Here is a 23,780-nt window from a genome sequence, read left to right on the forward strand (position 1 = left end):
CCGGTGAAATATTCAAAGCTTGCTTCAAATTAAACACATTTAATTATCATTCCAGCAGGATCCTGCAGGACCAGACCAGGTGCCCACGCGCAACCCCACATGAAGCCCTGACACCAGGGAGGAGGGGCCAGAGACCCAGGCACAGGCGCTGAGGGCAGGGTATCCTCTGCTTTCATCCCCACATTCTTTGCAAATGCATTTCATTTTCTAAAGGTCCATGGTTTTAATCTCTTGGAGAGATTAAAGTAGGAAGAAAAAAAAAGCCAGTCCCCATCCTTGGATCAAAAGTTCATCCGGTCCAGGTGAACCTCGGCTTCTGGGTGTCCTGATCAGTGCTCCCCGGTCTGCACATAGTCCTCTGTGACCTGGGACAGTGCGCTCAGGTACTGCCAGCTCAGGGCGGCCAAGATCATGATGAAGGATAGGTAGATGGGGGAGTAGTGGCTCCGGGAGAGCAGCTGGCAGTTGGGGAGATTCTGCGTCCTGATCGTGGAGATGATCTGCCTCGTTTTATGGGAGGATGGGTCTGAACTGGGGATCCTGTGGTAAATCTGTCAACAGGAGAGGACAAAACGTAAGTGCCACATGTTCAGGACCCAGTGTCTAGAAACACTTCCCTGGTTACCCCTTACTTTATGCCCAGCTCACCAGCAACGAAACTGAGGCTCAGAACCCGTGGAAGTGACCTGCCTGAAGCCACTCCACAGGGATGTCCACCCAGGCCACCCAGTCCCAAAGCACACTGGCCTCCAGGTCCCCAAACCCTCTGGCCAGGCCGCAGCAGTGTTCAGGTGGAGGACACCGACCTGCATTTGTCTGGAAGCTCAAGTTCACAGGAGACTCGAGAACCTTTATCCAAGGATGGCACCGGCCACCCTTTCTTTCCTATTCTAAGCCCTCTGAGAACTCGGTGGGCTTTAGAGACTGAAAGGGCAGCCAGCGTGAGTCCAATAGGCTGACTAGAGTGACAAGGAGAAAGAAAGGGAGGCGATCCTGGAAAAGCCAGGCCAGTGTGGTGGCAGCCAGGCGCAGGCAGACCTGGAGGGCCCCCCGCCTCTGCTTGAGCCCCAGGTCCAGTTGCCTGCTCCCAAGGTGAGCACAGAGCTCTCACACCTGTCCCTGAAGACCCACATGGCCCCTCCCTCTCACCCAGGGCACCCTGAGCTCCTCCATGTGGGACCGAGGTGCCCCAGCTGGGCCACCCCCGCCAGGCCACTGGGCTGACATCTGCACACCCACCTGTCCCTCCCGCCTTTTGCCGTAACCCTGGAGTCCACCCAGCTCTCGCTCAGCCCCAAACCAGGCACACGGCAGGCCTCCGGGAATGTGGGATCCAAGTGACCAGCCAGCTAAGAGGCTGTGGCGAGGAGGACACACGCCGGGTCTGGGCACCAGGCGGGGTGAGGAGCAGGCTGCTCTATTTTTACTGTTTGGAGACAGAGACGAAGTATCTCAGAATGGTCTCAAACTCAAGACCCTCGTGCCTCAGCCTCAGCAGCTAGGATTACAGGCATGTGCCTTCTTGCCCAGCTTCAAAGCAGGCCTTTTTCAAAGAAGTTTTTATCCCAAGCTTTTATTACACAGTGGATAGTCTTGCCACCCTTCTCCCAACACACACAACTAAAATAAAAAACACAAGTTGCTTAGCATGAATATACTATCATTTAAAAAATCCCCAATTGAAGTTGGATGGTGCACGTCTGCCAGAGGCCCATGTATGCAGTCTTGCGCTCGGGGCGGGCCACCCTCTGGGAGCTGGGGCCTGGGGGCGTCCCCGAGGTGCCCTGGGAAGGACTGTGGGACCTGGCTCAGAACGGGCTCCTCAGCCACACGTGCCTGACGGACACGGGGACTGCTGCACGCAGGGACGGGATGTGATGTCTACATGGACGGCACTGTCACTCAGGCCCGGCCCTGAGCTGGGACGCAGTGGAGGAAGAAGCCACAGCACGGGGCGGGTACGGGGGACACAGAGCAGCCGTAGTGAGAAAGCCTGAAGCTCAAGCCAGACCTCGAGGCCACAGCAGCAACTGAGAGAAGGACGAGGAGCAGCCAGAGAGACCCCAGGACAGGCAGGGGCCAGAGCCTAATGGGAAACAGTGTCACAGAAGCACAGGAAAGGGCTCTGAGGAGAGAAAGAGCCACCCGGTCCAACGACACGGGTCAAAAGCGATCTCAACAGCAAAAGAGCCATCGGCTTCGCAACTGCATCACTAAATAAATCACTTCAGAGCGCACCCTCTAAGGGCCCTGCACACCCAGGTGCCAGTCTGTACCGGCAAAGAGCACCCCGAGTGGCCACGCCCCACTGCCAGGGACCCGAGGGCCAGAGCACAGCAGCCTGGCCAAGGAACACACTCCAGCAGGGAGGGCACGGAGGTTTGCCAGCACACTCGCTTCTACCCCAGAGTAGTGCCGAGCTGCTCCTGGTTCGTTCAGGTGTGCGGTGTGTGCCAGTGTCCTCCTCCCCATGCGGGCCCTGGGTGCACGAGGTCCCCAGAAGCCACTTCTGGCTCCGGCTCCCCTACTGCAGCCAGCAGAGCTCGGGACCCCACAGGAGGACAGGCCTCCCCTACTGCCGGGCAGCGAGGAGTAGGTTCAGAGCCAGCATCTGGACAGCAGCAGGGGCCGCCTGCCTGTGTACTTGCTGCACAAGCCTCTCGTTAACAGTGCACGTGCAGAATGTCCTTAGCTGGCTATTAAAACCGCTATCTGGGCCGGGGATTTAGCTCAGTGGTGCCGAACCTGCCTTGCAACTGAAAGGTCCTGAGTTAGATTCCCCAGTACCAAAAAAAAAAAACACCAAACTATTATCAGATGCTGGGGACTTATAAATCCTCAGAGATTTTTCTGTACCAAATCAACTCAAGAATTCACATTTTCTTGAAAAGACCTTGAGTTTCACTACAGTAACTTTCCTTATTTTTAAAGCTACACTTCCTGTCATTTTCACTTTGTGAAGCAGTCTCACCAAGTCGCCCAGGCTGGCCTTGAGCTCGCAATCCCCCTGTGTCAGCCTCTCAAACAGCTAAGATTATTATAGCCATGAACCACTGCACCTAAAGAAATAACTGATGCCCTAGACCAGAGACCAGCAGGTTTTCTCTTAAACGGCTAAAAATTATTTTTAGTTTTGGGGGGCATCCTCTGATGCAGCTACTCAACTTTGCCCTTAGACTGCAAAAGCAAACATGGAAGAAAAGTAAATGCTACGGTTGAATTCCAACACAAAATTTGTTTAACAAAACAGGCGGTTCAGCTGGAGCCCACCTTTGCCCCTGACCAAATTATAAACAACAGACTTGCCCATAAATTTTAAAAAACATTTTACTGTTTTTTGAGACAAGATTTTGCTATGTAGCTCAGCCTGGCCTTGAAATAGTGGCGATCTTTCTGCCTCAGCCTCCTGGGTACTAGGATTGTAGACATGTACCACCAAGGCCAGCTAAAAAATGGGTTTCTGAAAGTCAGTGATCAGAATAAAAATGCAAAACCAAAACCACCTCTGAACTACAAAGTACATGTTTCTAATTTACATAAAATGAAAATATCGCGCCTGCAATGGCACAATCCTGACGCAAAAGGGTAAATGAACCCCTGGAATTGTAGTTAACAGCTCAGGCTCTGAGTGGAACAGACCTGTCCAGATTACGGCTATACCACCAGGTGGAGGCCTCGGTTTCCTTGACACAGGTAAGCACCCACCTATTCTGTTGCTATGCCAGGCACACAGTAAGCGCACAGGAAGTGCCAGGCACGTGGAGAGCCAGTCACTGGCAGCAATGTTGTGGCCAACAAATGGCTGGATACTTTCACTACTGTAGTTACTACAGGAACTGCAGCGGGCTTTGTTGCTGTTTTTTAAGATTTGGTTTGCTCTTCAACCCTCTGTAGGTAGAAATAGTAATGTCTAAAACTTGTCAGGTAGAAGGCAAGGAGGAAGTGCCATGTCTGACAGAAATCAGAGAGAATCATGGTTCTGTAGAATTCTATTCAGGTGAAAACGCTGTTACAAACCACATCCCTGCAAGTACACAGGGAGGTGGAGGGAGTCACAAACCCCAGCAGCGCCGACCTCGGCGGGGGCACTTTTGTGTTTCCATAATCTCCGCAGCCTCCCATCTTGAGAAGATCCGGCCTTTGGACCTGGGCGGCACCACCCAGGCTTTACCCGGGTGCCCCGGGGGAAGGGGAAAAGACAAGTCACGTCCACTGGGAACCATCGCTGCCGCGACCAGGGGCAGTAGCACTAAGAAAGCTAGGCACATCTGAGACCCTCCCCAGTGGGTGATCTGACTTGAGCCTGGCATTGCCGACAGCTTTGGCATTTGAAATGAGGTTCGCAGAAGAAAACAGAAGGGACTGGAACTTGGGGTCCTCCTTTGCCTAAATCTCCTATATGGTTTCTCGATGGGGACCTGAGAGTGACGGAATCCACTCCAGGACTCGCTGGGTGAGCTACACAGGCTACATAGGCTAAGCCGAGCAGCAGCTCCCACCCAAAGCATGGGATTCTGGGGGCTGGGGAGGTGGCCCAGGGGTGGAGCGCTTGCCTAGAATGCACAAGGTCTTGGGTTCTAGCCCCAATATAATTTTAAAAAAATATTTTCCAGGAGGCTCCACCCTGTAGCCTCGCTTCACTCACCCTCCGGCCAGGGCCTCTGCAGCTCTGAGCTCAGCTCCCAGGCACACATTTTCCCCGAAAGGACACCAGCTCCTGTTTTCTTAGGCCCAGCACTGTGAGTTGTTAGGCTCCCCTGATGCCCAAGCGTGGTGTGATAAATAGTGACACTGTCTCGATCACACAAACAGCCACAAACAGCCCAGGGAGTTACACAAAACCCACCTCCTCCATATACTGGGATATGATTGCTTTGACAGCCGGCATGTTGGTGGCGTCCATCATTAGGGTCACTGCCTGGCCCTTGCGTATCTTCACCACCCCTTTGAACACCTGTTGATTATTGTAACAGGCAGCCAAGGTGGCAATGGCCATGACCTACAGAAGACAAGGGAGGGGGAAACCAATTCACTGCAGTTCATGAAGAAAACCCTAATGAACAGCACTGCGAGCCATCATGGAAAGGTAAGAATCCTTCCTAGAAAGTATAATGCCTGAGAGCTGAGACCTAACTTACACAGCTGTCTATACCCACAAAGGCAGCACCAAGGTCTTTACCTTTCCTGTTCCTCCCTTTCTCAGTGACCCACACAGCCAAGGTTCTGTGCAGGGTTACAGTGTTCCGTTGTTCAGCTACAAGTTTTCTTGTTTTTAAATAAAATGCTACAACAATGGGTTATTAGATTTGAAAAATATATTTCAAAATTATATCTGGAAGGAATTTTCAATTCTAGGTTTTTTCTCTTTGTCTATAATAAACACAATCATTATCTATTTAAAAATAATATGAGTGGGCCAGGGATTTAGCTCAGTGACACTGTGCCTGCCTTGCAAACACAAGGTCCTGAGTTCGAGCCCCAGTACTGCAAAAAAAAAAATAATAATAATATGAAAGGAAAATAACAGACGGGAGGATAATTTCTTGTGCTTAGAGGCAAGTTATGGAGTAGAATGGGCCTTCAATCAGACAGATTTTAGTTCCAACTGTCGTTCAAAGCTAGTCACTAGATCAAGATGAGACCAAGTTTCCAGATCAGTTAAATCCTACGGCTGTCTGCACTTATTTGAGTTACTAACTGGAACAACTGATAAAGACAAGTAGCAGGTGTCACCTCCTAGAACACTGAGGGGCTAGGTCTATAGGATCAGGTTTTTTGGTACCAGGGATCGAACGCAGGACCTTGTGCTTATGAGGCAGGCAGCGGAACCACTGAGCTAAATCCCCGGCCCCAGGATCAGGTTATGTTATTCTGAGTACAAGAAAAGGACAGGAAAATTTAGGTGTTTAATGAAGACATTTTCATGCTCACAGCTTCCGGGCTGGACCCCGCTCAGCGATAGGCAGCGCTTGCCTAGGTGCACAAGGTCCTGGCTCCTCCTCAACACCGAGCTGAGCGAGTGAATGAATGAATGACAGTAACAGCGTCACCCAAGCTTGGCCATCACTCACCATAAGTCTAGGCTGAGGTCCTGGATTTAGCTGTGATCATAGGGATCTGGCTAATCTAGAGCACGAACTGGTGGGAAAGAGTAGATGGAGGAGGGCTGTGGAAAGGGGCAGACTGAACCTGAGGCTGAGCTGAGTAGATGCTGGGAGGCAAAGGCAGGGTTGGGAACTGCTGCCCACGCCCAGCAAAGAAATACCCAGGTCGTGCAGTTAAGGAGCCAACACTGACTGCATCCAGCCCATGCCCTCTGGCCCCCAGAGCCCGAGGAGCCCTTAGCCTTCCGTACCTGTGGGATTGCACAGAAGTTGAACACGCTCTGGTTCCGGAGCCGGGACAGGTAGGTGATTACGTCGGGGATGTGGTGCAGCGTGTTGGTTATCAGCTCGTTGAGGCACTGCACGGCCACGTCCATGTTCTCCGGCTGAGCAAAGTCCCCCAGCTTCTTGACGTACCTGCCCCAGACCTGGCCGGACGCCAGGGTGAGAGGACAGTCAGCATCACACACAGACAATTCACAGGTGACGTTAAGACATCTTTCTGGGCATGTGGCTCAGTGGTGGTGCTTCTTAGCATGCAACAGAGCCTCTGGGTTTGATCTCCAGCATCGAAACAGGAACTCTGTCTACTGCGCTCGTCTCCTTGCTGCGACCAGACCCATTTCATCTAAGATCCAGGCAATACCCACTTAGGACCACGACGCAAGGGCGCATCACAAGACACCCTGGGGAGGCAACCCTCACCAACCAGCAGCACAGCGTGCACTCAACACCTCCGCAACCTCAGACCAAAGAGCCCCTGGACAGTCAGGAGACCCGACACAAACCCAGCCCTAAAATCAGCACTCTCAAGATGGCCAGGCCTCAAAGTAACAATTAACACTGCGGTGTCCATGCTGATAAGCAAGCTGCTAAACAAGCACATTTGGGGAAAACAAGAGTCCACACCCCAAGAGCATCGCCTCCCTGTATCTTAGTAACTTTTAATAAAGTAACATCCCTGGGCCTGGGATTTAGCTCAGTGCTGCCGCCACCTGCCCCACAAGTGCAAGGACCCGAGTTCGATCCCCAGTACCAAAAAAACAAAAAGTACTATGCTAGATAACTGATAATCGGAAAAAGAAAGGGTCATTCTAAAGTAACATCCCTGATTCCAACAGTATGATAGGTTTGATATTTTAAAAACTGAACCCAGGGCCTCTGCACTGCATTATACCCTAGGCCCCTTTTTAAGATGTTTTGAGACGGGCTTTTTCTAGGTTGCACAGGCTGGACTCGAACTTATGACCCTGCTCTGCAGGAACTAGCCTCATTTCCCGAATTCTGGGCTTTGCTGACTGCACCCGTGATGCCGTTGAACACACTCATTATTCCTGTGAGCGTGCGGGTCGGCAAGAACTCGTCACTGGATCCGTGTGCTGTTCCCTATACCAGGGCTCCTCAGAAAAGCCAGACAGGCTTCCTTCCGCCACTGCCGGGAGTGGATGAGCAGCACCCCTGCCAGCAGCGCCCGTTCCCCGCAGGCCTCACTAGCAGGCTCTCAGTCCGCAGGCACTTTCTGTGTTTCCGAGCCATCTGGATCGATGCTGACCGGGCACCCTGTGCTGAAGACCTGCCGTGTGTCTCAGCCGCCCCACCCGCGTTAATTGTAAGTGCACTTCCCCCACACGTGTCAGGGTGGTGGGCTGCTGCTCACTCACACCCACGGCTCCCGTGGCATCCACAAGGCATGTGGGGTGGGCTCAGTGCCTGCACCCTGCACCAGGAACGTCCCCTGGGCGGCTGCAGGGTGGGCTCGGCCCCCTGGGAAGGGCTGACCGCAAGCGCAGGTGTTTGAGGGTCACTGCCTGTCTTGTGGTCTCCTCTCACCTCCCTGCCCACTTCTCGAGGAGGAGGAGGGTCTTTTCTTAGCTTTCAAAAGTTCTTTTTATATTAGGAATATGAACCCTTTCGCTGGAGTACAACGCGCAAATACTTTCTCCCACTTTGTCACTTGTCTTTTTTTAACTTTAAAAGCACTTGATTTTAGGAAACCATATTATAGCAAACAAGAGGTAAATGCTACAGTAAATGTGGGAAATCGTCACAAAGTTTTCTAACTTTTCTTTTGAATAAAATAAATGTCGAAGGCCTCCCTTTCACTGTCCATGTTTTAATTAAATCAAAGATCAACTCTTAAACCAGGCCTGGTGGTACACACCTATAATCCCAGGACTTAGGAGGCTGAGGCAGGAGGATCACCACAAGTCTGAGGACAGCCTGAGCTACACAGTGAGTCCCTGCTTCAAAAAAGCAAAAAACCCTTCCTGTCCCTTAGCATGGACATCTCTAGTTGTGCAGTTTTAGGTCTAGCATTATTCCTCTCTTCTGTGTATGTGTTGCTGAGGACTCACCCAGGCCTCACACATGCCAGGCAAGCCCTGTACCCTGCGCTGCGTCCCCAGCCCCTTTGCCCCCCAGCCACAGAATTTGTCTTGGGGGCCCAGTCCGCATGCGCCGGGCAGACCTAGTCCAGGACAGCCAAGCGGGAACAGATTCAGCGAGCAGCCTAAGAGCCGAGCCCTCCACGAGAAGCCCGGGGTCAGACTGGTGCACACAGGCAGCGTCTGCACGGGGAGGCGGCCAGGCTGAGGCGAAGGGGTTGAATCCCCAGCCTCTTCCAAAGGCCCCTAGTGCAGTCTAGGGTCTGACTGGAGTCTCTCACTCGCAGCTGCGGGCTCCATGATCTGTTTGCAGAGTCTAAAACCACTTTCCCTCAACACCCGCATCTCTTACCTCCTGAGGCCAGAACTCTCTGCCTTCTTGCTGGTCTTCCAGATAATCGCGGATGATGTTCGTTTTCTGCAGAAACAGGCCCATGGAGTTGGCCCGCTCGGTGTCTTCACCAACCACGGGGTCTTCAAACTCCGAGGCCGAGAACAGCCGAGAAAGGCCAATTCCCACCAGCCCGGCGACATAGTGGCAGTACTGTAAAGGATTATTTGAAAAGTATTTTAATAATGACATTTTCACGGAAATGGAAATGGTGGAAATAATTAGCTACACAAAAGGGCAGTTTTTCCAGCCCAAACACCCATCGATCAATGAATGGATAAAGAAGGTGTGGAGTTTTATACAATGGAGTACTACTCTGCCATAAAGAAGGATAAACTGGAGACATTTCTAGGTAAATGGATGCAGCCTGAGACCATTCTCTTAAGTGAAATAAATCAGACACATGTTTAAATATTGCACTGTTTCTCTGGTATAAGAAACCGAAAGGGTAAATAAGGACCAAAATGTATAACAGATACTGGGAAATAGGTAGAAAATGTTTAAATGAGAAGAACAAGGGAGGGGGAGGGGGAAGGAAAGAAGGGAAAAAAAATAGAAGGAAAAAAACAAAAACAAAATTTTGTAAATAAGAGGAAGAGGAGTTGAGGAGGGATCAAGATATGTCATGTACAGATACAAATTCCCTATGATGAATGTGACCATCATGTATATGTAAAATGTACCAAAAATTAGTTTTTGTAAAAAGGGCAGTTTCCAAACAATGTGCAAGATCTCATCTGACTGAAAACACAACTACTGGAGCATGAAGCTTTCAGAGCAGCAACCTGTGGCTGAGGGAAACACGGTGCCTAAGAAGGAAGCAGAGCCATGTCGAGGCACCAGGTTCCGAACTCTGCTCGTTCAGTCCCAGACACCTGGTGAGGCACCTACCACTATCAGCTCCAGTTCACAGATGAGGAAACTGAGGGACAAAGCAGTCAACGTACTTGCCCAAGATCACTCATTTGAGAAGTATGGGACCGGGGATTCAAAAGCAGATGCTCCAGCCTAAGAGTCAGGCTTTGATGAACTTCGCTAAAGCTTCTTCTCTCAGAAGAGATTTTGGTAAATGCAACTCTCAACCAAGAATGTAATTCATAACTGGCAAAGGATTTTTTTTCCCTGATAGCAGTCTGTCCAGTTATGCTCCCTGAAAAGGATATTCCAAGACAGCGGTAGGGAACCTATGGCACGTACATTATTTTTCTTTTAAGACAAAAGATGTTAATGTATGAGTTGTTCTTTCTAAACTAAAACCTTAACATTCAGGTTTAATTGGAATGTTGGCACTTTGTGATAAGTAAGTGGGTTTTGAACTGCAGTCTGGCCATTTGTCTCTAAACGGTTCGCCACTACTGTTCCTAAACAACTTACTACAGCATCTTACATGAAATGAACGTGTTAGGCAATTCAGTAAGAGTAACACGGTACACATTCGGGGCCGGTCACCAGGAGGGGTCAAAGGCACAGAGACGGAGCAGTCTCCGACCAAAGGTGACACAAGGCCAGACACCAACAAGGGCCACAATGAGATGGCAAGAAAGGGCACTCGTCAAGTGTTCTGAGAGAGGGAGAACCTAAAACGGGGAAGACTGGCTAGAATTAGGTAGAGAGAAGAGAGCTGTGGATGCCTACATGAAATCTACAAACACTTACTAGAAACTGCACAGCACTGCTATAACTGCAGGGCAAGAAAAAATATATTTCAGGATGAGAGTTCTTTGGGAAGAAGCATGTCTAGAACATCTTCCTCTAAAGTTGATGGGGAAAAAAAGTCTTAAAATCTTGTATTTTATCTGATTGGAACTTCTATTCAGCCTATAATGAAGTTTTCTGAATAGGTGTAACCAGCAAAAACAGGAGGCACTGTCAGATAACCAGTCTTGAAATTCAGAAACTGATATTCCAGCACCAACCACGTGCTTGCTAATGTGGGCAGCAGTTCCCAAGGTGCATCCATCAAGTGTTTTCTTCTTTTGAGGCTTGTTTCTCATTTGGTTTTTGAGACAGGATCTCACCATGTAGCCCTGGCTGGCCTCCAACAACAATCCTCCTGCCTCAGCCTCCCTGTTGTTTTTCAGTCCTGCACATTAAACTCAGGGCCTTGCACATGTTAGGCAACAGTCTACCACATCCCTGGCCCATTCTATCAAGTTCTAAGGCTTGGAAGATGAATGGGCCAAACCCCGAAACCCACTGACTCAAGAAGGTATAGCAGAATCTCTCTGGAGGTCTAACCTAAGCCCAGTCAGAGGTACCAGACAGGCAAACGCTAGGTGCTGGCAATGGCTCAGCTACCAGAGGCGGTGAGAAAGTCTCACAAACACTGTTCCTATGCAAAGGGCAGCCAGACACTCCTACCCTGTACTTCTTATGTTTGGTCCCCACGGTCCCCATCTACACAAGCACTCGGCCCCGCCCCGCACTGCCAGCTACGTGTCCTATACAGCATAGTCAGGAACAAACCACACCTGCTGCATCACCTGCTCTCACAGCCCTTTCCAGCCACCCTGTCCCGAGGACGACGGAGCTCCCCCATCTCGGGTGGGGAGCCCCTCACAGCTCAGCCCCTCCGCCTGCATCTGTTCCCGCTATGGCCTGAGTGTGTCCCCTGAAAGGCCCTGCCAGAAGCCAGCCGCAGCACAATGCGTCGGCGGGTGGGCTCTACGCGGACTGTAAGAGGGCGTGGGTCCAGTTCATCTCCTGCTCTCCCACCGTCACCAGTGTTGCACCTGTGGGGCACAGCAGGAAGGCCCTGGCCCCTGGAACCTTGCCGGCCTCCAAAACTGTGCGAAACGCACTTCTTCTCATTGTAAATTCCCCAGTCTCTGGTACTCTGTTACCCAGCACAACACAGACTAGGACAACAGAAATCGCACAAATGGAGAGGGAACGAGTAAAGACACTCAGAGCCATCCCCAAGGGTCTCCTTCCTTCTTTCTTTCCCTTTTCTTCCCCTCATTCATTCTTTCATTTATCTTTTTTTTTTTTACTATCGTGCTGGGTTTGAACCCAGGCCCTCATGCGTGCCAGCCTCATGCTCTAGCACTGAGCTACACTGCCAGCCCCCGGTGTCTCTTTCCCCTCGCAGAGGATGAGAAAGCAAGCGAGGTGGTAGGGAGGTGCTCACCCCTCAGCACAACCTGCGCAGCCAGAATTAGTTCCTCTGGGCTCTCGTGAGCTCTTCCTTGATTCTAAGCAAACAGACACGAAGAACCACGGAACGGAAATGAGGTAGGCACTAAAGCAGGTACAGACACACACTCAGTCACAGAGAAGAAAACAGAAAACATAACTATTTCCATATTACACACAATAATTTAGTCATTTATGGAAAATTTCATAGCAAATCAGAGACAACATTATAAGCTCAATTCTCTACCTCTGAGACTAGGTGAATGTATTTGAACTCTGTTTAACAGCAAGCTCTCCCGCGCCTGTCTTGCAAGCCTGAGGTCCTGAATTCAATCCCCGGTACCAAGAAAAAGAACTAAAATTTCACTGACAGAGCTTTAAACTTCAAGCCGCTACTGTGTGTTTGGGAAGAAATGTCCCAGCTGATCCAATGAGTCCTACAACCAGAGAACCGGAACTGGAGGACAGTGTCCTGGCGCTGTGGTTCCGGAGAGGACTGCGGCTCTGTCTAGAGCACCACACACAGAGCCCACCTTACGGGACACTCACCTTGTCCCACTCCTGCTTGGAGGTCACGTGCTTATCCAGAAACTCTGCCATCCCACTTCCCATTTTCTGACAAATGTCAGCGATCACAATTCGGTATTTCTCAGCCAAACTTCGGAATTCCAGGGAGATCTGAAATGGAGACCGTGAAAAACACAAACAGGAAATTGAGTCCTTGCATGGTACCAGGCAGAAACTCGTGCCCTTGCAGAGCTCGACTTTTGAGACTAGCCATCCACTTCCCGTTTTCAGTTCCCCTATTCACGCCACAGAGCTACCCTTCCTCCCTGTTCCAAGGCCACACACTCTTCACGTTTCTTAAATGATTTAAGGCCTGTTGCCCAATTTTTTCTTCTTTACAAGTCTGAACTCTGATGTAGACAAGCAGTATTGATGGTTTAAAAAATTCAACACAACTGCATAAACATCTTAATTCAAAGAAGTGTTTAAAGGCTGTCAAAGCCCAATATAAAAACACCATGAAACTTATTTTCAAAATGCTACAAAAGGTTAACAGGGCTGCTTTACAATACTGCCAACAGCGAACAGGTGCTGCTGAAGATCACATGTGTGAGATTTTCTTGGTCTGGGTTTACAGAAACATGAGAAAAACTTCTTCAGGAAAGTAGGCCCTGAGTTTATCAAGGGTGTGCAGGGCACCAGCTGGTTGAGGAGCACGAGGGCGACTCGGAGGACTGAGACAGTGCGAGTTCTCTGAGGATCACCAAGTGTTAAACCCAGACCATAAAGCCAATCTGTTCCTTCCAGGACAGCTGCCCCACATTAAAGCCAAAACGGGATTCCTCTGGCAGAAAAACAAACCGGCCACGCTGCCCAGGGTCATCTGAACCGGGGCGCTCCCTAGGACTCTGCTCCCCTCACAGCTCCTCGGCCAGACCATTCTATTTATAAGAGGATGGGCTGTTGAGGGGCAGAAGGGGCTTGGACCCCAAACAGACACCCAACATAAACACCTCCACCTGGGACCTGGGCCTGTTCCCTTCAGCAACACCTGGCATGTGTTACACAACTGTGCAGTTGAAAACACGGAATGAAAAATACCCAGGAAAAAGGGACAATGAAGGGCTCTGTTTTCCCAGAGACCCAAGGGACAGCGGGAGCCGCTGCGACTCCAGCCTGGCCCAGTCACTTCCTTCTCTGGGCACAGCGAGTGGCCGTGAGCCAGGCTAGTCACTCTCTCCACCCTCGGGACGCTCATCATGAACCGGAACCCCTGAAACCATGAGCCAAAATAAATCTTTCCTCTTTTCAGTTGTTTTGCACAGGGATTTGGTCACAGCAACAAAAAGCTAATATACCTTCCTATCTCAAGCTTTTACTCCCTTTTATAATTGCTCTGCTTTCGGAAAATATCAACTTAAAATTCAAATGTGAAACTTTCCAGGGCAAAGCATTTTCCATTGCAGTGGTGTGTACAAAGGACTCTAGGTATTATAAACATACTGGAATGGGGTCTGAAAATTTACTACAGCTGTGCATGGTGGTGCATGCCTGTAATCCCAGCCCTCAGGAGGCTGAGGCAGAAGGACTGCTGTGAGTTCAAGACCAACCTGGGCTATACACTGAGTTCAAGGCCAGCCTAAACGTCACAGACTCTATCTCAAAAAAAAAAAAAAACAATTACTAGCTATCTGCCCCAAATTATTTTAGCATTCGTATTTTCATAATCTTGCTTTTTGTTGAGTCATAGGTTTTTATGATACCTAAGACATGTATCTCATGGTCAGATTAACTGTTATAAATCTACTCAAGTCAAAAGTAGTTGGGTGAAGATTTTTTTGTGTACTTAATTTTTATTTTTATCCAACACGTTTGCCACACATAATGATTATATTCCTTGTGCGTTTTTCGGTTTGGTTGGTTGATTTGGCTTTTGGAGGCTAGATCTAGATAGAATAACATTTTTTGTATGATTTTCTTGTTTGTTTGTTTTGTTTTTGGTACCGGGGATCGAACTCGGGCCCTTGTGCTTTCGAGGCAGGCGCTGGAACCACTGAGCTAAATCCCCGGCCCAGAATAACATTTTTGAAGGGAAACTTCAATTACAAACGGTGTGGCTGTTTGCAGCACTTCACCTGACTGTCGAGTGTCCCGGGGCCACCAGCACCCTGGTCAGACCTTCCCCAGCCAGAGCTGTCATTCCTCCCTCAGTCCCAGCCACTCTGCCTTTTGATCTGCATTATACTACAGTATATTTCGGGCTCTGGCATTAAAGATATGATCTTAGCAATCTGAAACAGCCACTGCCCCTTCCTCAACCTTCTTCCGTAACACCCGAACTCTCCGGTCTATCCAGCTCCCTCCTCATTCAGATATATAGATTGCATTTGTTTCAAGAGCAAAAGCCGCACAAGGACTATTCTTGTGCCAAAACTTAAGAGTTTCTTTGGGCAATTAGGGAACACATGACTTTACTAAATCAATCCTTTACTTGTAAGATATGGAAGGGTCACTTATTTGTGTGATAAGACACATCAATTCTAGAAAGTTACATGTATGGCATAAACCTGAGGAACCTTTGATAGCTGAAGGCTTTAATTATCACCTACTTCACTCCAACAGAATTGCCCTGCAAGCCAATACTTGCAGAATACCTAGACTGTACCGGGCATTATTCTAAATACTTAATATACATGGGATTGTTCAATCCTCACCACTCTAACTTTGCAAACCAGGACAGTGAGGCACAGAACAAGGAAAAGTGAAAGGATCACACGGCTCTAAGTGGCAGAGGATCACCCTGCTTCCCGGTCCTCACCCAGCCGCTAAAGGATCACTCCCTAACTCACAGTCCCTACCAGGCACAAGCCAGTAGGTGCATGATCCAGTCCACAGCTGTGCGAGCCAGTCTGCGAGTCCACCTTTCCCAACACTGCAGTGTGAACGCACCATCCCATGGGGACAGACTGCAGACTTCCAAACAACACGCTGGAAGGAGAGTAGCTATTGATCTTCTAAGAGCCTTACTACTCTTTTAAACCTCACAACACTGTGTGCCAGCCAATACTGTGTCCCTAGGTTACAGACAAAGAAACTGAGGCACAGAGTGGCTAACCAACAGGCACGAGTTTGTAAGTTGGGATTCCAACCCAGATGTGCAGCTCCAGTCTGACCGCCAATGACCCTTCTCCACAGCTGTCTGGGTCAACTGACCGCTACGCTACCATCTACACCCAAGCACACACACAGGGAGCACAAGTCACTACCGTGGGGAAGTCCTCCAGCACTTGTCGGTGCTTCTCCTTGCTCTCCATGTACCGCCAGTCCGGCTCATAAAGGAAGGTGTGGAAGCTACGCAGCAGGGGGACCTTCTTTTCCACACTGATGGTCATGTCATCTTCCAGTGTGTCCAGAGCTCGGAGGACCAGGTAAAACACGCACACGGCATGGCTGCAAAAAGGAAAAACTGTTATGGTTGGAACAAGCAACCAAAAGTCTTATTTTTAGATGACATCTAATTTGTCCCAGGCCATTTTCTGAAGCTGCCTACACCCTTACCTCTACAGGACTACGAAGGAGAGCCAAGCCTTGCACCCCTGACAAAGCTAACATCAGTTTTCCTCTCTTAAATGAGATCATGGAATTATGTCGTTTATAAAACACAAAATTAAAAACCAAGCAGGTGGATGCCACTACTGTACCCAGGGCTACCTCTAACTACTGAAGAATAACTGCGTGGATCAACAGGCAAATGTTTGGAATGAACTAAAATTGTGCAAGTAGAAAAAGAAGTCAAAAGGCACAAGGATTTCTCCTGGCATGGAGAAAGATATGAAAATTCACACCATCTGCAAGGCCAGCTTGAAAGAACTAACCAAGACGCTGGAAACCAAAAGCAGCCCAAGGGAAGCCACGGAGAACGCCTGACCTACAGAGGCAAGCTCAGCTGCCAGGACTAAAAAAAAAGTTAGTAAACATCACCACCCCCTCTGCTCCTGCGAAAGGCCCGCCCACAGGGACAATAGTAATGGCCAGGAGCCTGGAAGGGACAGGAAAGTAAACACAGGGGTGGCGGACGGGCACGCACCCCACCCCGCCGCGCCATTTCCCTCGCCCAGGCGGGGCCCTGCCACTCACCGAATGTCCCCGTCCAGCGCCTGGATGACCGCTGCAAAACTGCGGCTGGTCTGATTCAGATACTTGTAGCAAGTTTTCAAGCTGCTGCTGAGCGAGTCCTGCGGGCAAAGACACACGGCGGTGGGAGACGCGGAGGAGCAGGCGTGGGAGTGGGGCTGGGGCAGGCGGCCCGGCGGGCTCCGCAGCCGAGACCAGTCTTTGCAGGGCCAGGTGGCCGAGGCCGAGGGGCAGCCCCGCGGGGGGCCGCCTGCGCCCGGGGCCCTGGGGGCCGCGACCGGGCTCAGCACCAAGGTGCGCTTGAAGAGGGACATGGCCTTGGCGCTGCCGGCAGCCGCGGCCATGGGAACTGCGGACCCACAGGCGTCCCTCCTCCGCAGATGCCAGCAGGGCCGGGAGGCGCCCGCCGCGGGGCCCGAGGGGCACTCCCTGCACCCGACCGCGAACCGAGCCCTACAGGCCCGGGCCGCCCGGCCCCGCCCCGCGGTGAGGCCCCGCCCCGGGCCATGCTCGGAACCCTCCCCGAGTCAAGGGCCTTCTCCCCTGAACCCACAGGCTGTGGAAGAGACCCGTCCACTACAGGGAAGCCTGCTGTCCCTCCCTGTGACGAACGCTCTTCCCAGCTAGGCCTGACTGGTTTTTACAGGTTTCCTGCGTCGCCCGATTTTAGCCAGAACCCCGCATTCTGAGCATTTGATCTTTCAGGCCGCTTCAGCAAGAATCCTGTGATTTCCCTCCCTCTGGCCCGGGTCCCCTTTGTTCCGGAGCCCCCCTTCCCCTAAGCTTCCCTTTTTCCATCCACCCAGGCGCGCCCCTAAACTCCCCTCTTCCCCGCCCAGGCCTACGCGGGTCTCCTCTTGTGCAGCGGTTTCTCTGAATAACGCCGGTGTTTACCACCGGCAACGGCTCCCAGCCCCGCGGTGTCCCCCACGCCTCTAGTACCCCAGGGAAGCTGGCTCTTCCTTACTCTTCCCTGGAAACCCAGCGAGGACGGCGACGGGCTGGGCAGGGGCGTTTGCGGGGGACAACATCAGAAAGGAGCGCGCCTTGCGCCCCTGCGCTCCCGTATAAACCCTTTTTTGAGCAGTTTGAGGTTCACAGGGAACTGAGGAGAGCGCGGTTCCCATATCACCCTCCCCACAGCACACAGAGAAATGGGAAGCATCTGAAATACCTGACAACAGGGAAGTGGTTGTAGATACGGCCTGTCTACTAGTAGGCAATCCCAGAAAGTTAGTGGACCGTGGGCCCCAGGTGAACTGTGTTCTGCTCTATTTGCTAGATTTCCTAACATGGATACACATATTATTTTGCCTAAGGAGTAAAGGTTTATTTTTTTAAATCACATAATCCCAAGAATTTAATTTGATTTCCATTTCCAATAATAAAAATTATTTGTAAAAACTAATATTTACTCGTCATCTTATGTTCGGCCAGGGATTTAGCTCAGTGCCACCTCACCTGCCTCAAACGCGAAAGGTCCTGAGTTTGATTCCCGGTACCAAATATATACCTACACACACACATATATATACATATATACACACATATACATATATACATATATATATATATATATACGCGTCTGGCACACAAAAATACCCGGTAAGAGGCTTGATGAGTAAGTGCATGTATTCATAGACTACTTTAAAACAATTCACCAACTCCTTCCCTCTGAAAACGTAGAGGCAAGACTTCACAGGAAAGAAAAGAAATCCACAACAGCTGTTGTGCAGTTGCAGGCCAGCTCTTGACAAAAGTGTTACTGGGAACAGCTGCTACTTCAGTGCCAGTGTCTCCACCTTCCACCCTCAGCTCCAACTGACAGTGTGGGGGTTTCGGTGATACTGGGGACTGAACCCAGAGAAAACTGTGCTACATCCTCCTGCCTCAGCCTTCACATATCTGGAATCCAAGTGTGCCCCATCACACCCAGTCTAACCAGGTATTGCAAGTGTAATACACACAGAATTTTTAATCCTCAGTAAAGGTATTATAGGCCACAGTCTACCAGAAACCTTTTGGCTAGACATGTAGCAAAATTCAGAATATTTAGGGTTAAGAGAACGGACGAGAAAATGCATTTAGAGTCCGATCAGTGTGCGGTGCAGTCCATAATCGATTACTGTATTTACATTTCTTAAGCAAAACATTTGCATATTTATATAGAGTGGGATAAAGGAAGTCTCAGTTTCTATTAAAATCAGAGTTTGCTGCCAAATGACTTCAAGTCTTTCTTAAAAAACTACTGGCTTCCAGACTGAAGCTGGAAAACTGGTTGAGGGAAGTTACTGAAGATGTGGGTAACTCACTTTTACTGGGCCAGGTGTTAAGACTTAAGCAGACTTAAGATACCTTAGTCTCAACAACAGGGTTGAGGGTTGATAAAAGACAGACCTTCCTGATTATAAAAGGCTGCTTATTCCCTCCTGTTGCCTCTGAGTGCTGTCACATAACTTCAGGTGCCACAATGTCCTTGATTTACTGATAATGCTCCGAAAACTCAGTGTAAATCACACTTACTGAACCCTTCATTTCTACAGCCAAATTCTTCTGTGACAGAAATAATCAGCTCTCAGTATCTGATAAGCATACATTTTCCACTCCGTTTTGTTACTTGAGAAACTAAGACAAGTATTACATGAAGGGAAATTTATTTTCCTACTTGTCTCCTCTAAACAGTGGTACACTCAACTATGTTTCAAAATGCCTCACAGGTTTTTGAAGGAATCAGAAAAACTGCAACTAACAAAACTAACACCATTGTACCACAATGATCATTAAATCCTAGCGCTAGAAAAAAGAGCCCAAGTCTCACCTTTATAAAAACAGAGTATGCTGTGAAGTCTTTCTCTCCCTACCCCACAGGTAACCAGTGCTACCATTTTCTCCAACACCCTCATTTTATAGATGAAAAAGACAAAGAAGGAGTCTCTTGCCCTAAATCACAACCCTACGACGTAATCCTCCTCTGACTTCAGGTATTGGGATCTCTTGCCTGCTGTTATTTTTTTTCTGCCATTATTCTTTATAGTACTTGTCTTGACCTGAAATGCTTCATATTTGTCTTATTTGCTTCTGTCTTCAGCTAGAATATAAGTCTCACAAAAGCTAGGTCTCCATGCAACTGGTGATGAAATATTTGTGAAGGAAGGGAGGGAAGGAGGGAAGGGAGGGCAGTCTCACAGAGGCAGGGGAGGAAGAACGGGATGTTCCAGAGCACCTCTGTGCCAGGGTTGCATCACCAGCTGGGATGTGACCCGTGCCACCCGAGATCTTCCAGCTGAGCAGCCTGCAGTGGAGGCACGCTGCTCAGACAGCACTGCCTCCGACTCTGTGGGCCCCAGGGAAAGCCACTGCCTGACCCCGTGCAACACTTTCCTAATCTGTAAAGGGTGATGATGTGCTCTGGCTTTCAGGCTGCTGTTGGGCGAGACTGGTGAGTACAGTAAGTCACAAAAATGGCCACGCATGTGGGGCCCTTCCCAGCAGAAGGGAAAGTCTCCTACTCCCTCACGTCTGGGCTCCCCTGTGACTTTTGGGGGACAAAAGGACAGCAGTAGATGTGATTCAGGTTTGAAGAGTGTGTGAGCACTGGGGTCTGCTGTCTTTGGTGTCTGTGTGGAGGGTCCCAGACCAGAGCACACGCAACTCACCCAGAGAACTGTGAACTAAACACCAGCCATTACTTTAAGTCTCTAAGTTGAGCTTTTCAAAGTAATGTAAAATTGACCACTTCACCACATTCAGCAGTTCAGTAGTAGTGTTAAGCATACTCATGTGGCTCAAACGAACTCTAGAATTAAGTCACCAAGTTCTGGGGTGGTTGGTAATACAGGCTGGCACACTGAAATAACAGACTTTAAGAACTTAGCCTGTTCCTGGCAAATACTAATATGTTATGGACACCATCATTACGCATCGGTCACTCCAGCTCCCAGGATAAAATCCTCCTGCTTGCCTGCTGCCAAACGGTGTTCCAAAACCACTGTTTTCATCAATCACATCACCCTCTGCTTGTTGTGCATGTGTGTCTGTGTGTGTGTGTGTATGTGTGGTGTGGAGGACTGAACCCAGGGATGCTCTATCCCAGGCCTTTTTATTTTGAGACCAGGTCTCCCTAACTTGCCCAGGCTGGCCTCCAGCCTTTGATATTCCTACCTCAGCCTCCTGAGTAGCTGGGATTATAGGTGTGTGCCACTGTGCAAAGTGACGACTTCCCCAGGCATCCAAATCTCACCTTTTTTTTTGAGGTACCAGGAATTGAACTCAGGTACTTGCACTTGGGAGGCAGGTGACAGAACCACTGAGCTAAATCTCCAGGACCCCAGTCATCCAAATCTAAAGCTGTTGCAAGGTCCTATGCCTCACAACCCACTTTTCCCTTCATTTCTAAAATCCTTCCCTTCTGAAACACTTCCGCTAACGTGGATTCCGTCACAATCCTGGCTCGGCCGTGTCTGTATGCTGCCCTGCACTAGACGGTAAGTGTGTTTGGAGCAGGCTCTTCCCACCGCAACAGTGTGTGCTCCCTTCTAGCTGGATCCGAACAATCTGCAGCTCGCACTGCACCTCTGCAAGGGTCAAAAGTCACCCCCCACACCTGAAGCAATTCGCTAACTTCTCTGTTTCCCTGTCCATAAAATAGGGAAAACAGCTCCTTCTTCGAAGGGTTGCTAAATGTTTAGATAGACAGCAGGGGTTTAAAAATCTCCCTGGCACACAATTAGAGGTCAATAAACATTAGCCAATTATTGTTACAACACCTTCTAGCCAAAAGATAAACAGGTTTCAAAAGTCTGCAGCACCAGGATGGAAGGACATCGAGCTGGACTGACCATGAGTCCAGGTCCACATGGACCTGTAGGGCTGCAGAGGGCCTGGGCCGAGGGCAAGGGCTCAGCTGCACGTGGATGTTTAACTTCTTTTTTTTAAATTTTATTTTTATTTATTTATTTAATTTTGGGGGGGGGTACCGGGAATCGAACTCAGGACCTCGCGCTTGCAAGGCAGGTGCCGGAACCACTGAGCTAAATCCCCGGCCCGGATGTTTAACTTCTTAAGGAAACAAAACTGACATGCATATGACAAAACTGAATGAGTATTTAATCTCAGAGACACATCAAGTGGCTTGTCACATTATTTTCAGTATTTTTCTATTTGTTTGAAATATCTTGTAATTAAAAATACATTTTTGAAGTTAACAGAATCTTAAGAGTATGTTAGCAATAACAGCATCTGTGAGAAAGAAATTGAAAGTTCTGAGGTGAGCAGATTACACCAGAAGTATTGTGAGATTATGGACCCCAGACTTTAAAGAGAGACCAGAGAAACCAGGTGTGGTGGTGCACACCTTTAATCCCAGCACTCAGGAGGTTGAGGCAGGAAGACTGCCTGGGCTACACAGTGAGTTCAAGGCCAAACTTGAACTCCGTACCAAAACCCTGTCTCAAAAAAAGAAACAAGGGCTGGGGATTTAGCTCAGTGGTTCTGCCGCTTGCTTTGCAAGCGCAAGGTCCAGAGTTCAATCCCTGGTACCAAAAAACCAAAAAAACCTCGAGACACCACATCAGTAAGAGATCTGGAAAACAGTAACATGATGAATAACTAAAGACCACGTAACACTTGACTTTTCATCAGGATTCCTACAGAGCTGGACAGTTCTCTTCCAAAATACTTCAAGTATACTTTTGAAACCTGCTTCTCTCAGGCACTTTTACTCATAAATTCATAGTCACATGTATTAAATTAACAAGCTCTTTGAGGCACTGAAGATACATCACATCAAAAAAAAGTTTCTTGTTTTCAAATAGATTAACATCCTGAATGCTATACAGACTCTGAAATCTGGGGACACAATAACAATACAAAAATACCCACAATCTATGAACACGGGCCTGCCACAAAGGGAAACTGTTACCGGAACCATTCGCGGGAGGTTCACAGTAGTAAGAACACTTTTATATCACACCGCTGCCCTCCACCCAATAGCGTCGCTGGCAAGGGAACAGGTGTCCGCTACCAACAGAGGTGGCGCTGTCACGAACAGGACCTTGAAAGGTGGGAAGGCTGCTGAGTTAGGAGAAAAGAGGAAACACATTTTTTTCTGGTGAAAATCATAGGGTTTTAATAAAGAAAAGTAACTAAGAATACATTTAAAGTACATTATCTGACTGCCGCATTTCAATGGGGAGGGGGTTTGCATGTAATGCACTGATCGGACCAAAGGCGTCCGTCTATTGCTGCAAAAATTGATGCTTTCTTTGCCGGAATGCACATCTTCAGAAGCGCTCGTTTCATGAAGGCTACAAGTACCAGGCGGATGAAAAGTAAACCAAGCCACGCGCCGGCCTGGAGCAGCGCCAGGCCCCGGGGCAAGCCTGAGGTGCCATCGCCGCGCGCAGGGAGGCGGGGGCGCCCCGAACAGGTGCGGGAAACGGGGGGATTTCACTCTGGAAAGGCCCCGGATGACACCGGCCCCGAGGACCGACCCGGCGCGCCCGGGCTGGGAGGCTGCGCAGGCAGCACAGACGCCGGCGCCGCAAAGAAGGGGAAGCCGCGCGGGGTCGGGCAGACACCATGGCAGACCGGAGACGGGGGCCGTCGGGGGGCCGCAGTCCCCGGCGTGAGCGCCCGGCCGCGCAGCCTCCCGCCGCCGGGATGCAGAGATGCTCGGCCTACCTGGTCCATCCTGGGCATCACTTTCCACCGGCCCCCGATCCGGAAGCGCAGCAGATTGTAGAACTCCTCGGGATGGCCCAGGCACTTCACGAACTCCATCCTGCCGGGCGGCGGCTGCGGCGGCGGCGGCGGCCTCGGTGCTCGCTCCCGGATCTCCGGCAGCTATCGGGGAAGCCCGCCGGGAGGAGACGCCGGGGAGATGGGCCAGTGGGCGGGGCGAGCGGGAGGGCGGGCTCGGCTCGGCGGCGCCCCGCCCACTTTCCGCCCTCCCCAACGGCCTGCCGGCGCTCTCGCCTTTACCTCTGGCTCGCGCCGTGGACTGACAGGCGTTGATTGGCCAGAACCGCTCGCACCAGGAAGACGCCGGCCAATCGGCAGCGAGAGTGTCTGGCGTGATGACCACACCCTAGAAACTCATTGGAGGGCTAGAAAGAGGTTGGCAAG

At 50.0% G+C, this 23,780-nt stretch overlaps 1 protein-coding gene across 3 annotated transcripts; it reads right to left on the bottom strand.

Annotated features, from left to right (window-relative positions):
• Nucleotides 1-23: 23 nt before the first annotated feature.
• Fdft1 (farnesyl-diphosphate farnesyltransferase 1) lies at nucleotides 24-23,598 on the bottom strand. 3 transcript variants are annotated; one of them, XM_004848461.3, is made up of 8 exons: nucleotides 23,337-23,567; nucleotides 16,659-16,756; nucleotides 15,788-15,971; nucleotides 12,564-12,692; nucleotides 8,841-9,032; nucleotides 6,356-6,532; nucleotides 4,847-4,999; nucleotides 24-551 (listed from the first exon to the last, which is right to left on the bottom strand). In XM_004848461.3, exons 1-8 carry the CDS (start codon nucleotides 23,433-23,435, stop codon nucleotides 330-332), a joined length of 1,254 nt encoding a protein of 417 aa, XP_004848518.1. In that variant the 5' UTR covers nucleotides 23,436-23,567; the 3' UTR covers nucleotides 24-329. The 3 variants fall into 3 exon arrangements, with proteins under 3 accessions (XP_004848518.1, XP_012928861.1, XP_004848517.1); XM_013073407.3 differs by lacking the exon at nucleotides 4,847-4,999 and having other exon boundaries at nucleotides 23,337-23,598; XM_004848460.4 differs by lacking the exon at nucleotides 23,337-23,567 and having other exon boundaries at nucleotides 16,659-17,086.
• Between the last annotated feature and the right edge of the window lie 182 nt (nucleotides 23,599-23,780).

Source organism: Heterocephalus glaber, unplaced genomic scaffold (assembly GCF_053883595.1).
Source record: "Heterocephalus glaber isolate CG9 unplaced genomic scaffold, H.glaber_assembly_v1.0 deba00001460, whole genome shotgun sequence".
Taxonomy (NCBI): Eukaryota; Metazoa; Chordata; class Mammalia; order Rodentia; family Bathyergidae; genus Heterocephalus; species Heterocephalus glaber.